The sequence below is a fragment of the Dunckerocampus dactyliophorus genome, chromosome 1, assembly GCF_027744805.1.
Source record: "Dunckerocampus dactyliophorus isolate RoL2022-P2 chromosome 1, RoL_Ddac_1.1, whole genome shotgun sequence".
Lineage (NCBI taxonomy): Eukaryota > Metazoa > Chordata > Actinopteri > Syngnathiformes > Syngnathidae > Dunckerocampus > Dunckerocampus dactyliophorus.
In genome coordinates this window covers 25,450,898-25,466,756 of record NC_072819.1, presented here as the reverse complement: position 1 = coordinate 25,466,756, position 15,859 = coordinate 25,450,898, and the positions used below count along the sequence as shown (strand labels likewise).

At 41.0% G+C, this 15,859-nt stretch overlaps 1 protein-coding gene across 9 annotated transcripts in view; it reads left to right on the top strand.

The window, feature by feature from the left end:
• The first annotated feature begins 248 nt into the window (after nt 1-248).
• The window catches only part of ubr4 (ubiquitin protein ligase E3 component n-recognin 4), a 54,962-nt gene continuing 39,351 nt past the window's right edge, over nt 249-15,859 (top strand). For 5 of the 9 annotated variants that reach the window (XM_054775105.1, XM_054775089.1, XM_054775081.1 and 2 more), the window contains exons 1-18: nt 249-392; nt 5,381-5,478; nt 5,597-5,700; nt 5,836-5,965; nt 6,134-6,276; nt 6,456-6,555; nt 7,467-7,608; nt 7,710-7,834; nt 8,021-8,145; nt 8,265-8,324; nt 8,415-8,605; nt 9,734-9,833; nt 9,932-10,069; nt 10,251-10,368; nt 10,897-10,938; nt 12,688-12,875; nt 12,946-13,102; nt 14,832-14,917. In XM_054775105.1, the coding sequence (XP_054631080.1) occupies nt 268-392; nt 5,381-5,478; nt 5,597-5,700; nt 5,836-5,965; nt 6,134-6,276; nt 6,456-6,555; nt 7,467-7,608; nt 7,710-7,834; nt 8,021-8,145; nt 8,265-8,324; nt 8,415-8,605; nt 9,734-9,833; nt 9,932-10,069; nt 10,251-10,368; nt 10,897-10,938; nt 12,688-12,875; nt 12,946-13,102; nt 14,832-14,917 (2,172 nt within the window). In that variant the 5' untranslated portion in view covers nt 249-267. The remainder of the gene's footprint in view (nt 393-5,380; nt 5,479-5,596; nt 5,701-5,835; nt 5,966-6,133; nt 6,277-6,455; nt 6,556-7,466; nt 7,609-7,709; nt 7,835-8,020; nt 8,146-8,264; nt 8,325-8,414; nt 8,606-9,733; nt 9,834-9,931; nt 10,070-10,250; nt 10,369-10,896; nt 10,939-12,687; nt 12,876-12,945; nt 13,103-14,831; nt 14,918-15,859) is intronic. The other 4 variants (XM_054775125.1, XM_054775115.1, XM_054775099.1 and 1 more) reach the window with 2 other exon arrangements.

Here is a 15,859-nt window from a genome sequence, read left to right as displayed (position 1 = left end):
TGCTTACATAGCAACAACATGTTGGCAATAAAATAACAAAAATGTAACCTAAGGTTTAAGGGTGGGGCAAAATAAATATTTTAAAAATTAGCCCTAGTAACGCTTGAAGGGCTCAAGGTGAGAGAGGGGTAAGAAATACGATTAGGTTTGTGCAAAATGATCTTAATTAGTTGTGTTTAAGGTTTTTCCTGGGCCAAGAGCGCCCCCTGTGAATTTACGCACTCACTTTCTTCTTGCCGTGACTAGCTTTTTCTATGAGATTTCAAGATGGCGTCTAGCGGAGGAAATGGGGAACACGAATGGACAGCGGCAGTGCGGCCGCTTTTATCAGCTTCGTACACCGCATTCGAAACGAAAGAGCTACCTCATCTTATCGGATCCATTATTAACAGGTAACCGACTGCGTGTCAGCGAGTTGCGGGTCTGTGTTTTCTCGATCCACCCAATGAGTGCACTGGCTTGCTAACATGCTAACGTAGCTTGGCTAGTTGGATGGGGAACGTCACCCGCTTTAGCATTAGCTTTGCTAGCATTAGCGTCGAAGCGGCTATTTGAGCTTACTTGCTGTGGCAGCGAGTCAGCTGCTGGCGTTAGCTAACATGCTAACATAACTACTCTAAATGCTATTAAACGTAACCTTACCTAGTATTTGCACACTGTTTTAATCAAATCACAACACCAAATTGTTGGAAACTATATATTAATGTTTGTGGTAGTTGGCACTTTTGTAACATTATGGTGAAATGTTACAAAAATCTGCTTCATCATTAGCTAGCTAACCCAAACATTTGTAATCAAGCTAGCAAATGGGCCCTCTAAACATAAGGAGCAAAAGTCTAAATACATGACAATGTTCGTAGTAAGAGATTCTAATTGAATGCATACTTACTTTAACGTGTCTGGGTGTAACCGGGTGCCATTTAAGCATGTTATCGTTTCTGTCAGCAATTATCCAAGATTGGCTTGATGGTAGGCGTGCACCCTATACTCTGTACTTTCTGGGCCAAATCATCTTTATTATGATTCACTGGTACATCTTAATTCAGTCCGAATTGCTACATAGATCTGGCTAAACTGATATGCGTCACACAATAGCAATTGAAACAACATTTAACTGGTTAACATTACATGGCGTAGAAAATAATGTTAAGAGAGGGTAATAAACAATGCATTACGCTAATTTCACCACACACACACACACACACACACACACCACAATGGACATTATATGTCACAGTAGTAGTCAGGTTGTCATTTGATAACTTTGTTTGGTGGTCGCCTCAAGTTTCATTAGCAAGTGCATGTTTGTTTTGTGGACTAGTATGTTAATATTATATGTTTGTAGTAGCTGTGTTGTACACCTGGCACGTCATTGGCACTGCTTTGGGCATTGTCTCTGTTTATTATGATATAGCCATACTTTTCCTCTTATTTCTGTCGTCCCTATGTAATTATTGGGCTCATTCTATGTCATACCAGGTTGAAAAAAAAATAAACGCAGCAAACCATCAAAACCATCATCCACAAACCTTATAAGAGACATGAACACACATGACTTTCTCTTTTCTGTGCATTCTAAACATATAAAAGAGGCAGCTAATTAATGCTCGGACACAATGATGCCGCCTACAAAGCCCGCTATTAAAACGCCTCCGACAACGTTTTATCTTTCACATACATGCAGTTACCATGTAGTAACAGGCACATTCATGATGCCATGTAATAGTACAGTATTTTCCCGTATTTTGGTCATTTTAAGCATTACCAAGCAGGGTTGGGCGTCAAGTCTCACGCATTGATGGGAACCAAGAGTAACACTGTGATTCCGTTCAAATGGTTTTATTTAAATTCCTAGTTTCGATGCCCACTTCGCTGACCAGAAGAAATAGCCGCGAACACTGACGAAGAAGAGGCTGGTGACCACCAGCGAAGAAGCGGCTAAAAAGTTTGGCTTAAGTTGGTAAAAAAGAGCGGGGCAATGTTTGCAACACAATGATATCATGCAAAGGAGGTTGCACGATCAACATGATTAATGCTCACATATGCATCCATATTCTGTGCCGCTTATCCTCACAAGGGTTGCGGGTTATGCTGGAGCCAGCTCACTTCGGGCAACAGGTGGGGTACACCCTGGACTGGTCGCCAGCCAATCAAAGGGCACACATAGGCGACTGGTCGCCAGTCAGTCAAAGGGCACAAGCAGACAACCATTCACACTCACATTCATACCTATGGACAATTTAGAGTCGCCAATTAACCTAACATGCATGTTTTTGGAATGTGGGAAGAAACCGGAGTACCCGGAGAAAACCCACGCACGCACGAGGAGAACATGCAAACTCCACACAGAGATGCCCAGTGGAGATTTGAACTCAGATGTTCCAGATCTCCTGACTGTGTGGACCTGTTCACTCATTCATGGTGTAGAAATGAGTACCTCATCCTTGATGTGCTACATCGGACTTTACTCTAAGCAGTCAGAATCAGGGAAGTCAATAAATCCCGTCTGTCTCATGCCAATGTAACTGAGGGTTTCAGGATGCTGATGATGTAGAAGTTCCGTGTATATAAAGGGCGGGAGCTACAGCTAGGCAAGTTTATCATTTACACAGTCCATCTCTGTTAGCAACAGTCAAGGGAGCTTCTCAACTCACACAACACACTTCCAGCCTTCAAAATAAGAGCACTTTTTGCTGTATTGTGTTTACCTGTGTTCACAAACAAGGGCGTCATAAAAAACAAGTTTACAACAACAACGTTTAACTAAAAGATTGAGCATCTTTTAGTTTACTATTTAAAGTGTACTCCTGTAAAAAGAAACTACATAACATTTATATTCATATTGAATGGTTTGATATTTATATACTGGTTGAACATAGCCCTGTGAGAAATTCATAGTCAAGTTGATAAAAAGCTCATGTCATTAAACAATTCATGGAGAAGTTCAGACATTTCATCTAAAGAGAACTCTGGTTAGCACCCTCATTTAAACCGTGCAAACTTTTATGACCGTGCCTTTAACAAAAGCATCAGCGCATTAATTTCTCATAGCAACATGGAAACGAACGCCTACACCTAGCGTTAACTTTTCCAAACTCAAAAACACAGCAGCGGTGGCAGCAGCTCTAATATGTAGTGTTACCTTTCGGTGGTGGCATGAGGCATTGTGAATGCGGCGCTGATGCACTGTGAGCGAGTGTGTGCTGAAGCTAGTGGCTAGCCAACTAGTAGCTAGCCGGTGGGATGTGGCGAGGTGTCACTATGGCAGTAAAGTAGTTCTTTGGCGTAACAATGTTAATAACAAGAATAGTAATGTCCCTGTAGTTTGGTTAATATGCAGTTCACATTATGTAAATGGAGCATTGTTGGCGGTTTTTGGAGTATTTTTTCCAGGAGGCTTTATAGGCGGAATAGGTGCATCTCATCACATGCATTCTTAACTGTCTCTTTTTATACCTTTTAGAACGCACAGAAAGAGAAAGATGTGTGTTCATGTCTGACTGACATAAGGATTGTGGATGATGGGCAAAATTCCACAAAGAAGTGCAGTTTTCCTTTTAGACAAAACACTTTTACTATAGAACAATTATAGTTTTACATGCAGAAAACAATGCGAAATGCATTTAAATGATGAATGAAAGGGATAAATTAGAGATGGTTGAATGGGTGATGATGTCCCATGAAGCTTTGAGGCTTTCCTTCAACTGGCACCGGAACAGATACAGCTTTTTCAGTGAAAGCAATGTTAGCGACATCTGGTGGAAGAGTGAAGGCAAAGCAACCTGTGTCACTAAACAGTGAAACATTGGTCGTCATTACTAACTACAAAAAAACGTGATGCTCTCCTTACAAGCCCTCATTATTCAATAGCTTGTTGGTTAGTGTATACACAAGTCAGTTTCAAGCTGTCAATACGCGCTGTGACATATGACCCTTCCAGTGTAGGTCACATGATATTTTTAGAATGATAACAAAGCACTATTTTAAAGCAGTGTGATCCAGGAAGTCTGACACAAGCTTTGAGGTTTCGGGTGCATTTTACCATCTATAGGATAAAAGAATATTTAATGTCACTTTTACCTTGATTGAAGACTTTTGAGCTATCTTCACACTGCAGGTCAATTCCAATTTTTTTTTGTTCATATGTGACCTGTATCTGATTTTTTTCATGTCGGTGTGAGCAGCACAATTCCGCTTTTTTCAAATGTGACTCAGGCCTCATTCATATGTAGATACAAATCTGATATGTACGCGATGCAACTGCAGCCTCAATGGTCAGGTTGCGTATATGCGACCTATACGTCATTGAAAGGCGTGTGTCGCCCTGCTTACCGAGACTTGGATAAAACTCACCGATGTAGGCAAAAGCTCATCCCAAAATTATTTTTAAGGAGTGTCAGTGAAGCAGCTCACGGCAATGTCCCAGCACCGACGTTGGAACAGACGTCACAGCAACTTCTCCACAACCTGCCATAGTCAAAATTCTTGCCGTCTTTCTTTTTAATCTGCTATGCAGAATAATTTTGTGAAGAAAATATTGACTCCCGTTGCACAAAATCGTTGAAATTGTGATGTGCTTTTGCACATGCACGTTACTTCCCGAAGGCCTTGCATTCACATTGACTAGTCTATTTTTTTTGGTAATATGAACGACCACATAAAAAAAAAGATTTTGTGTTAAAATTGTGCATCATACCCTGCAGTGAGAATGTAGCCTTATTGACGCGAACGGGAGAGGGAGCAGGGGAGAGGAGAGCCACACAGACACTTGAATTCAATAGGGTTTCCCACCTTCTTAATCGAAGTGCTGGCACTTGCTACTTTGGCCCCATGGTGGCTTGTTGTGAAGCCGTACTCAATAAAACAGACTTGTTAGTTAGCAAAGAACTACGGAGTCAACCAGTGATTACATCATAAAAGGGTGATGGAGCTGGGGGAGAATGACTTCTGGGTGGGAGTTGAGGGCACATTTTGTACTAAAGACATGTTAGGAACACAGTTGGATATTAACACGACAAGACTGCGCCACCAACATGTGGTATTCTTCGTTTGGCCACTCGAGTCTCCACAAAGAATGTGCCTTTCAGAAAACCTAGTGTTGTGTAAACTAAGTACTGCAAGATTTGGTGTTGGGTGTGTAATCCAAGATGGCTGAATAAACAAGCAATGCTTGGACTAGTCCATCCACATCTTTAGTAATACCATAATATTCAACCTGCCAAGGAGTAAAATACAACAGTTTGTTACGGGCAATATTTTACGATTACCATACAGTGTACAAGAACTAAGGCAAGATTTTTGGCAGAACTTTTTATTGAAAACAGGGGCGTTCAAAAACTGAATTTCCACTGTTTTGAGTTATTTCACTTGTCATTTGCAGTGAATCGGACATTCTTCATCATGACAAACAGTATGAGCCGTTCTACTCGTCATTCGTGGCGCTCTCTGCACATTACATCACCACAGTATGTGGACAAAGTAAGTAACCAAGTTTTATAATGCAGTGGTTACTACCCTGTATTTACTGTACCGCATTCCTTAACTTATTTGGACAAAAAAAGATTGTTACATTATAATTATTTTTGCTCTCTTCCAGTACCAAGAAATCAGTTGCTCTCAGTTGCCGCGGCATGCAAAGTTTTGATTGAGTTCTCTTTGCTGCGGCTGGAGAACCCAGATGAAGCATGTGCAGTGTCACAGGTGACAATTGTAATTCATTCACTACCAAGACAAAATATTATTGTTTCCACATCATTTGTGGTGTAGATGGATTCTTCTTTAATTCAACCCTCGATTTAAAACAAATGACGCAATAGTTTTTTTTTTTTTTGTCAGAAACACCTGATTCTTCTAATAAAAGGACTTTGCACTGGCAGTAGCAGACTAGACCGCACAGAAATTATTACTTTCACTGCAATGATGAAGTCTGCGAAGCTGCCTCAAACTATTAAGACCCTCTCTGACGGTAAGTATGTTGCAAAACAACTTGTATTTCAACTTGTACATCATTTTCTTCTTTTCATCTGAATTCGGTAATATATTTGGTAATTGTCTTCATTGGGGCTTTAGAAGAAGGGCAATATAATCCCATGGAACAATGTGGAACAAATGATATTGTGCTCTTGTTAAATAGTGGAAGATCAGAAGGAGGTGCCCAGTGCTGTGAACCCAGAGCTGCGACACAAAGAAGTACAGATGAACTTCTTTAATCAGCTGACTTCGGTTTTTAACCCTGACCTTACCACCATATTGGCCTCACCTTCACTGCACGTGCAGGTAACGTTCAAGTATCTCACATAGTTGTATATTGAAAAATGTCTATCTGCTTGGGTAGAAAAGTTGTAGAAAATGGATGTACAGTGTCTTAAACAGTTGGTGGATGCTTGGTGGTTTACATTATGATCATTTATTGCCATGCATTTCTCTTGCTGAATCTGATGTTCTTGTCTTCATAGACTGAGAGTGATTGTGAGGACCAGACCTCTGATCAAGCTGTTCAGGCCAAAATGAAGAATGCTTTTGTCTCTCAGAATGTGTCAAGCTTACAAGAACTGGGTGAGTTTTGATCGAAATGTTTATGAAGCCACAAACAAATAATTAAACTTGGGGTGCACAATATTTATCGGGTCAATATGAGGGAATTATGACATCATACTGATAAATCTGATAACATTAACAGCTCTGATAACTGATAATTTAAAAAAAGAGGTGAGATTATCTGTACTGTGTAGGTGAGCAAATCAAGTATTTTTTTTTTCCCCTGTCTGTGACGTTAACAGTCTGTCGTAACTTCCCCTGAGCTCACTTGTAAGCAAACATTCACTTTCCGAGGAAGACATTTTGCGTCCTTGTTGTACCAAATGCTCTGCGATGAGGGGGGGAAAAAAAATCCATAGAGCACAAAAAAAAGCTTATCAGCCACCTGAAACACCAGCGCCGCGGCATTTGAGAAGTGCGAAAGGCTTGCCAGAGACCTCTGTGGCATCACACTGGCTGCTCGGAGCATGTGCCCGAATACAGTGCACCTTGCTGGGCCACACCAGGTGGCTCCTTCCGCTCTATACTCCGGTTCTCCTGACCTCTGTAGTGGCACACTGGCTGCTCGGAGCGTGTGTCCGACTATAGTGCACTTTGCTGGGCCCAACAGGTGGCTCCCTCCACTCTGTACTTTGGTTCTCCTAATAGTAGTGATGTAGTAGTAGTAGTAGTAATGTCATATTTGATTAGGAGAAATCTACAGGTACAGTTGGTCAAATCCAAATTTGTTCGAGTCCTTATTACCGCCAGGTGTGCACAAACCACAGTTAAATCTAAATTTTAAAAAAGTAAAAAAAAGAAATTGTTATCAGTACCATATTGGTAAGCAGAACGTTATCGGTATTGGTTTGGAAAAAAAGAGAGTGCATCTCTAAATGAAACGTTCTTTACAAATTATTAATCTGTGCAATACAATGTTGTCTTCTCAGGTGGGTCTGAGAAGTTGCTGCGAGTGTGTCTCAACCTGCCCTATTTCCTACGTTACATTAACCGTTTCCAAGATGCCGTGTCAGCAAACTCTTTCTTCATCATGCCCGCCACTGTCGCTGATGCCACGGCTGTCCGCAATGGGTGGGTTGTGTTGTGTATTATTTTAACATTTACGCTCTTAAGTTCATTTCAGTTTCCTGGTGTAAAGTGGCTCCTTAATGTTCTAACGTCCCCCTATGTAGATTTCATTCTCTGGTGATTGACGTAACCATGGCTTTGGACACACTCTCTCTTCCTGTACTGGAGCCATTGACACCAGGCAGACTACTAGATATGACTGTCCTGGCTTTGAGCTGTCTGTATGCTGGTAGGTTGATCTTTCACATGACAAATTGTGACAGCACAATTTAGAAGACACAAGTCATTTGCAAATATCATTTGTTTCTGTTCTCGTTCAGGGCTGTTTTGTTAGCACACGCTGCATATTGATTCCTTCCTCCCTTAATAATGCATACAAGTATAAAGACGTGAATGAAAACAAATGTGTGTTCAGGTGTGAGCGTGGCCACCTGCATGGCCATTCTGCAGGTAGGAAGCGGCCTGCAGCTTCGCTCTGCCTCCACTGGGACTAAAGAGGAGGACTATGAAAATGATGCCGCAACAATAGTGCAGAAATGTGTGAGTATTATTCCTACAATATTTGATTCTTTTGTTGTATGGAGTTTCTGTGGGAAAATAAATGTATATTTTGACTTTGATTCATGTGTTTTGAGTACAAAAATGTGTATTTACTACAGTTGGAGATCTATGAAATGATTGGGCAAGCCATCAGCAATTCTCGTCGAGCTGGAGGGGAGGTGAGAGCAATGCTGTAATTTCGACAGTGCCACTTAAGTAAAGACTAAAGTTTTACTCATTTATTGCTATTGATGTTTTGTCTCATGTAGCATTATCAGAACTTCCAGCTGCTTGGAGCATGGTGCCTTTTAAACAGTCTGTACCTGATTCTTAACTTGAGCCCCACAGCCCTGGCGGACAAGGGCAAAGAGAAGGATCCCTTGGCTGCTTTACGTGTCCGAGATATTACCGTGCGCACCAAGGATGGTGCGGGGTCCCCTAAATTGGGTCCTGGCAAAGGGTAAATAATGACTAGATATGATAGGGTTTTAGATCAGTGTTTCTCAACAGGTGTGGAGCCGTTTTCAGTGGGTTGCGGGGTCCTTGCCAAAATAAAAAGGGTAATGACCCGATGTCCGTAAACGCACCTTGACCGGTGCTATTCCCTTGCTACGCCACCACAAGGTGCATGCTATGTTAATGGCCGACTTGGTCAAGTTTGAGCAGGAGGGGAAAGGACATTGAGTGTGGACTTGAGCGTACTGTCCGTCTGACACACAGATAGCTAGATATCAGCTAGAGGAGAGCGTGATATAAAGCAAAAGCGCATGTATATGGGGGAATTCCGCTCACAGTATGACGGTACTGGTTAATTCTATCTATTGACCCAGGCAGAGGGGTGGTCTATAGAAGGCATGGTCCTCTTATTAATATTAAACGTGCCTACTGGATGTTGAATCAGAGTAACAGGACACACTCGATTTTTAACTTTTTGTTTGGCTTCTCATCCACGTCCATGTGCTAATACCCTGATTCAACTCCCCAGATATAACATGTACTGAAAACCTTTGCACATACTTTTTTAAAAATAATTTATGAATTTGTGGATAAAAACATTGTTGCTGAACTGATCATGAAACACACAGTGTTATTTTGCACTACCTCAAATTCAAACTGCACTTCAGTGTTTTTTCATCCATCGATTCATCCATTTAAGGGGCAATTTGCAGCTGAGTCTAAATGATACCACCAGCACTTAGCAAAGGTGCACATGTGTCTGCTACCTGGGGCGCAGCTTACATGCTTGCAGCAGGAACAGGGTGGGATATAATGCTGGTAATACGTTCAAAGGTTTGCACCGTTTAAGCAGCCATTTAACATTTAAAATTGAGATAAATGTAATTTATTACAGAAATAATATATTTGAGAAGCTTACGTAAAAAAATTCCACAATTTCGGTCGCAACTTGCCATTAAAGGGTGATGATGGGTCCCTGAGCCAAACCTGTTGAGAACCACTGGTTTAGATAGAGTACATGAAAACGAGGGCGGATAATAGTCCGCCGTCATAGCAGTCCACAAGAGTGGCTAAAGTGCATTTTTCATTGTTCATGTAGATATTTAAATGTTTTTTTTGTTGTTTTTTTAAGACATCAAGGTTTTGGAGTTTTGTCAGTAATCTTGGCCAACCACGCCATCAAGCTTTTAACATCGCTCTTCCAAGATTTGCAAGTTGAGGCTTTGCATAGAGTAAGTCGAGAAACAAAGTTGCTTTCATGTCAATGCATGATGCTTTTGTCATGAATATTTAATGTGAACTTCAACCCATTTTCATCATTCACCTATAGGGTTGGGCGAGTGATGGACCACCAGCTGAGCTCAACATCATGGCACAGAGTACTTCCATCCAGAGGGTCCAAAGACTTATTGATTCTGTACCACTGACCAGCCTGCTCTTCACCCTCCTCTCCACTGCCTATAAGAAGGTATTGTCACTGTTGCCTGCCATTCAGGCTCATGATTATGTCAACAGAGCTAATAGAAATATGCTCCTGTGTTTTTTGGCCAAAAAGACAATGAGGGTTTTAAAAAAATGAAGTCAAAGGAGAGGAGTGTTCAGCTGGCTGTTTATCCTCGAAACATGACATTTCTTTTGGCTTGTGTTAGGCTTGTGTTCTCCAGCGTCAGAGAAAAGGCTCAGTCAGCAGTGATGCCAGTGCGTCCACTGATTCCAACACCTACTATGAGGATGACTTCAGCAGCACTGAGGAGGACAGCAGCCAAGGTAGGGAATTGGTTGTGACAAAGCAGTAAGCCTCAGCACTGACACATCCTGCATATCATGTTTCAGGTTTGTAATGCAACAGAAGATGATACCTTTGGCTATTATATTATCTCAGTTAAAATGCTGACAAACCATACAGTATGCCCTGTGCACCTTTTTATTAAAGTTGTATGAAAGTAGTTATTGCGACATTCAAAGAAAAAAGTGTCTGTATGCAGATTCTAATGGAAATGGACATGGGCGTTTAGGTTGCATTTAAAAAAAAAAAAAAAAAAAAAAAATCAGTTTGGGAAATGCTATAAGGTTTTACAGACAGTATTTCAAAAGCTAGCCTCCAACACAGATAATACCGTGCAAAAAGCAAAGTAATCGCCAGGTTTAGTCTTGGAGTTAGTGTCAGTAGGGCAGTCACGTTCATACAAACAGCAGTGAAAAGGGCAAACGCGCAGCACACTCACAAAAATGTCATTAACATTTTTGTCCAGTCATCCTATATGATAGCTCAGTTGACAGTGTCTACTATCTCAGCAGAGAGAAGACAGGAGAAGACATGTGCAGCTTGTGTCTCAGGTCAGCAGTTTTCTGTCCTCAGGTTAAAGACTTGGTGTACACTTCACTGTCCCGCACTCATTTTGTTATTGTATGTCTCACTATGTAGGCTATGAGCTACAGCCACATTAGCTAAGAAAAGAGCCACAGAGGAAGGAGCTTTGGCAAAATGTCAGTTCTATGGAAGGTGCCTTTTTTTCCTGATTGGCTTAATTAAAGTAACCATTTTTGTCAAAGAGGTTCATCTGTGGTTCCGTGTGCTTCAAAGGATAATACCAGTGGTCTTATTATGTGGGTCCTCCATACAGTGTTTCATTTTTTATTATATGCTCACTGAGTGCTGAATGGAAAAGTACGGTACTTCTGATTTATAAGGTCAATGTCTTTCACTGTTAGGAAACTATTGGTAGTGCATTTAAGGTAAGTTATATCGCAGTAACAAGCTATTTTCGTGACACAATCCTGCTTAAGCATATTCCTTATTTTCTTTTGCAAGCAAAAGAAACGTGTGGTAATAGTACCCAATTGTGTCTTCACTATTTGGTCATGGTATATTTTTTTACATGCCTTGTATTATGGGTCATAAATGTCTAAAATGTTGATTGCAAAAACAATAGAACCCACTTGAAATCAGTGGTATTATTCTTGAATATGATAAATTCAAGTTGTGCTTGTACTGTGCGCTTAGGCATACTGTGTTATGTCTCGCTGTCACCTGACAATATATAGTTTTTCTATGTTGCATGCAAATGTGAGTATCTATTTTAACGATGAGTTTGATATGGGCTAGTAGCTATTAAAACATGTTTGTAATTTATCTGTGGACGTATCATCTACTACGCTGAGAAACACATTTTTTCACACTATTGGTCCATTTATAATCCAGTTAGGAGGGACTAAATATTATAAACAGTGGGTCTATAGGACGGATGCTTCATTAAACACACTGAGTCAGTCTTCACCAGATGTGCTGTAGCTATTGTCTGGCAGCTTTCTAGGTCAATTCTAAGAGCCGAACATTGATTTGTGCTGATGCATGTTACTGATGCATGAAAGTAGAATTTGCATTGTTTGCAACACTTTCTGCATAGTGATGCTTGTTATTTTAATTTTATTTGATTTAGCATTTTTGAAACACATTTTATCATACTGGAAGTGGGCATCAATAGTGTTTGTGTCATTTGCCTCTTTTACACAGATTGTGTTACATTGTCTTAAGCGGGTACACCATGTTCTCATGCATGTTTTCATATTAATGCCTGTTAAATATTAACACCGGCATAGCGATACTCAAGCATGTGGATTCATATGGTTATCTGACTTCTTGTAACATTGTCATTTTACAGCGCCATAGACACAGTGCTACTGCTACCTCCTGTATTATGAACATTGCATCAGTGTTAAGTTGCGTTAGACCAGTCAGTTACTGTGCACTTTGAATGTGGAACATTACAGCCTATGTTTTTCATAAATTAGGGCAAGGATAAAATATTCATTAAGAAAATTTTCATTAAATGAATTAATGTTGAAGGCAAATGCTTTCTGAATGCCAGTATTGTAATATTTTTCATCAAGTGATGTTCATCTATAGGAAACCGGTATACAGTGTGTTGAATTATGTTACATTTTGTTGTCCGTGTTGTAAGCGTTAGTAAAGTTTGATGAGTCCACCACAGCCATAAATACAGTACTTGGGGAATCACTGTGAAACACTGTCTCACATCTCATTATAAAATGGTCATACGTAGATGAATGTGTGTTCCGTTGCAGATGATGACAGTGAGCCCATCCTGGGACTTTGGTTTGAAGAGACTATTTCACCTACCAAGGACAAAGTAGCTCCCCCTCCACCTCCACCACCTCCTCCCCTGGAGACCTCTCCCAGACTGAAGAGCCCCAGCAAGCAGAATCCAAGCGAAAATGGCAACATTTTGGCGGGTCGTAAAGATCCAGAGCTTGTAAGTACATATTATTTGCATATAGGGTTTTAAAGTCACAGAGCATATTAACTCTCAATTGCTCCTGTAGTTCCTCAGTTTGGCCTCCAGTATTTTGAACTTGATTACCACCTCCATGCTGAAGTCCAGGAACAACTTCATCCGCAACTACTTGAGTGTATCTCTGACAGAGCAACACATGGCAACGTTGGCCAGCATCATCAAAGATGTGGACAAAGATGTGAAAGGTATACCACGTACATACAGACCCTTTCCAAAAAATTTGAATATCATGGAAAAGTTGTTTAATTTCCATAATTCCATTCAAAAAGTTAAACTTTCATAGATTATAGATTCAGGGCCCACAATTTAAACGATTTCAAGTATTTGTTTATTTTTACATAATTTGGGCTTCCAGCTCATTAAACCCACGAAAACAGGAATTAAAAAAAATAGAAAACTATGAAGAAATCAGCCCAAATTTTGCAGTGCATGAATGTTTTAAACTGAGCGTCACACACTAATCATCTATTAAACTCAAATCACCTGCACAGGTTTCCCCAGGTGTCATTAAATTGCTTCAGTTTGGTTCAATTGTCTCAGTTGGGTTCAATATGGGGAAGACTGCAGACATGACAACTGGCCAGAAGACCATCATTGATACCCTCCATAGGATGGGTAAGCCACAAAAGTTCATAGCTAAGGAAGCTGGTTGTTCACAGAGTGCTGTGTCCAAGCATATCAATGGAAAGTCTAGAGGAAGGGCAAAATGTGGCAGGAGAAGATGCACCAGCAAAAGAGATGACCGTGGGCTTCAGCGGATTATCAAACAGGGAAGATTCAAGAATCTGGCAGAGATCCAGAAAGAGTGGAATGAGGCGGGAGTCACAGCTTCAAAAACCACCACATTCAGACGCATCTGGGAGATGGGCTACAACTGTAGGGTTCCTCGGGTCAAGCCACCTGAGCCAACGTAGGAAGCGTCTCCACTGGGCCAAGGAGAAGAAGGACTGGACTGTTGGCCAGTGGTCCAAGGTCCTCTTTTCCGATCAAAGTAAAGTGTGCCTTTCATTTTGGAATCACAGTCCAAGGGTTTGGAGGAAGACGGGTGAGGAACAGAACCCAAGCTGCCTGAGGTCCAGTGTGAAATATCCACAGTCCGTCATGATTTGGGGTGCAATGTCCGGTGCAGGTGTTGGTAAACTCTGCTTTCTTAAATCCAAGGTCACCGCAACAGTCTACCAGAATGTTTTAGAGGACTTCATGATTCCTTCTGCTGAGGATCTGTATGGAGATGCAGATTTCATCTTCCAGCAGGACCTGGCCCCTGCCCATACCGCCAGAAGCACCAAAACCTGGTTTGATGCCCATGCCATCACAGTGCTTGACTGGCCAGCCAACTCACCAGACCTAAACCCCATTGAGAATCTATGGGGTATTCTCAAGAGGAAAATGAGGGGCACCAGACCCAACAACAAAGAAGAGCTGACAGCAAGCATCAAGGAAATCTGGGCTTCCATAACTCCCAGGCAATGCCACAGGCTGATTGCTTCAATGCCACGTCGCATCAAGGCAGTGATTAAGGCAAAGGGATTCCCAACCAAGTATTGAAGATTGACATATCGTTTTGAAAGTACCATATTTTGATTGATTTGATGTGATCCTAATTTCTTTCTTTTTTTCCTGCAAAAACTGAGAAGTAAATGTATTCAAATTTTTTGAATTCCTGTTTTCGTGGGTTTTATGAGCTGGAATCCCAAATTACGTAAAAATAAACAAATAAACACTTGAAATCGTTTAAATTGTGGGCCCTGAATCTATAATCTATGAAAGTTTAACTTTTTGAATGGAATTATGAAAATTAAGCAACTTTTCCATGATAATCAAATTTTTTGGAAAGGGTCTGTACATAACGTACATGCAGGTTTCCTTTTGTTGGGCTGGACTTCAAGATTGAATACATGTCTTTCATCTTAGCGTCCTCGGATGAAGCATTTTCATTAGCGCTGTATCACTTCAACCACACCCTAGTAACATCAGACTTGCCATCCCCAGCCCTGCAGGTAAGAGGAATTAAATCCTGCAATTACTGTAACATTTTTTATACACATTATAGTGCTGGGTTGCACTTGACGTCATGTCAGGTTGCTATCGTCACAGGCTCAAGCAGATGGGGGTGGGGGCAAATACCGTATTTTGCCGACTTTAAGTATCTGCTACTCCTATCATTCCTGTACCACTGAAAATTTACAATGTAAGCAGCAACTTATTAAGACAACTGAGGGGCCATCACACGGAAACGCTTTCAAGTGAAAACGCTCAAGTACTTTATAATTTCAGCCTCTCATCCACATGGGAACGGCGTTCTTGGTGACCTGAAACGGTCTTATTTGAAAACGGCTTCCAGAGTGAGAAAATCTGAAAGCGCCGGCTTGTCGTTGCCATGTATACAGGCAATACAAAAATGATGACGTCACCACCACTTTGACCAGTCTGAACACTCCATTTGCAGTGAGAAACAACAAGCAAATGTTATATTAAAACAAAGTTTAAAATATTGTTGGAACTCGAAAATTCTCATGGAAATGGGTAATTGCACAAGGTCATTTCCTCACATCGCTTCATCTATGCTCTATACTGTATATACATATAGCGTAATTTCTGGTGTATAAGCTGCTACTTTTTTCTTTTTAAACTTTGAAACCTGCGGCTTATACAGCGGTGCGGCTAATGTACGGCTATGTTCTAATCTCGTGACATCACCTTTACTTCAGAACTACAACTAATCATCTAAATACTGTGCAGCGCGTGAGTCGGTGAGAAAACGGTAGCTATTCATTTGGCAGGAGGCAATCACAAGCTATTAATGAGCTCAGGACACACTTGTCAACCCACTAGAAATCGCAGGAGGTCATTAGTCAATATAAAAGTGTGACTCACTGTGTGATCTTGCAAAGGATGCTGAACTCATCACACTGCAACTTAACACTCAATAGTCATTGGTT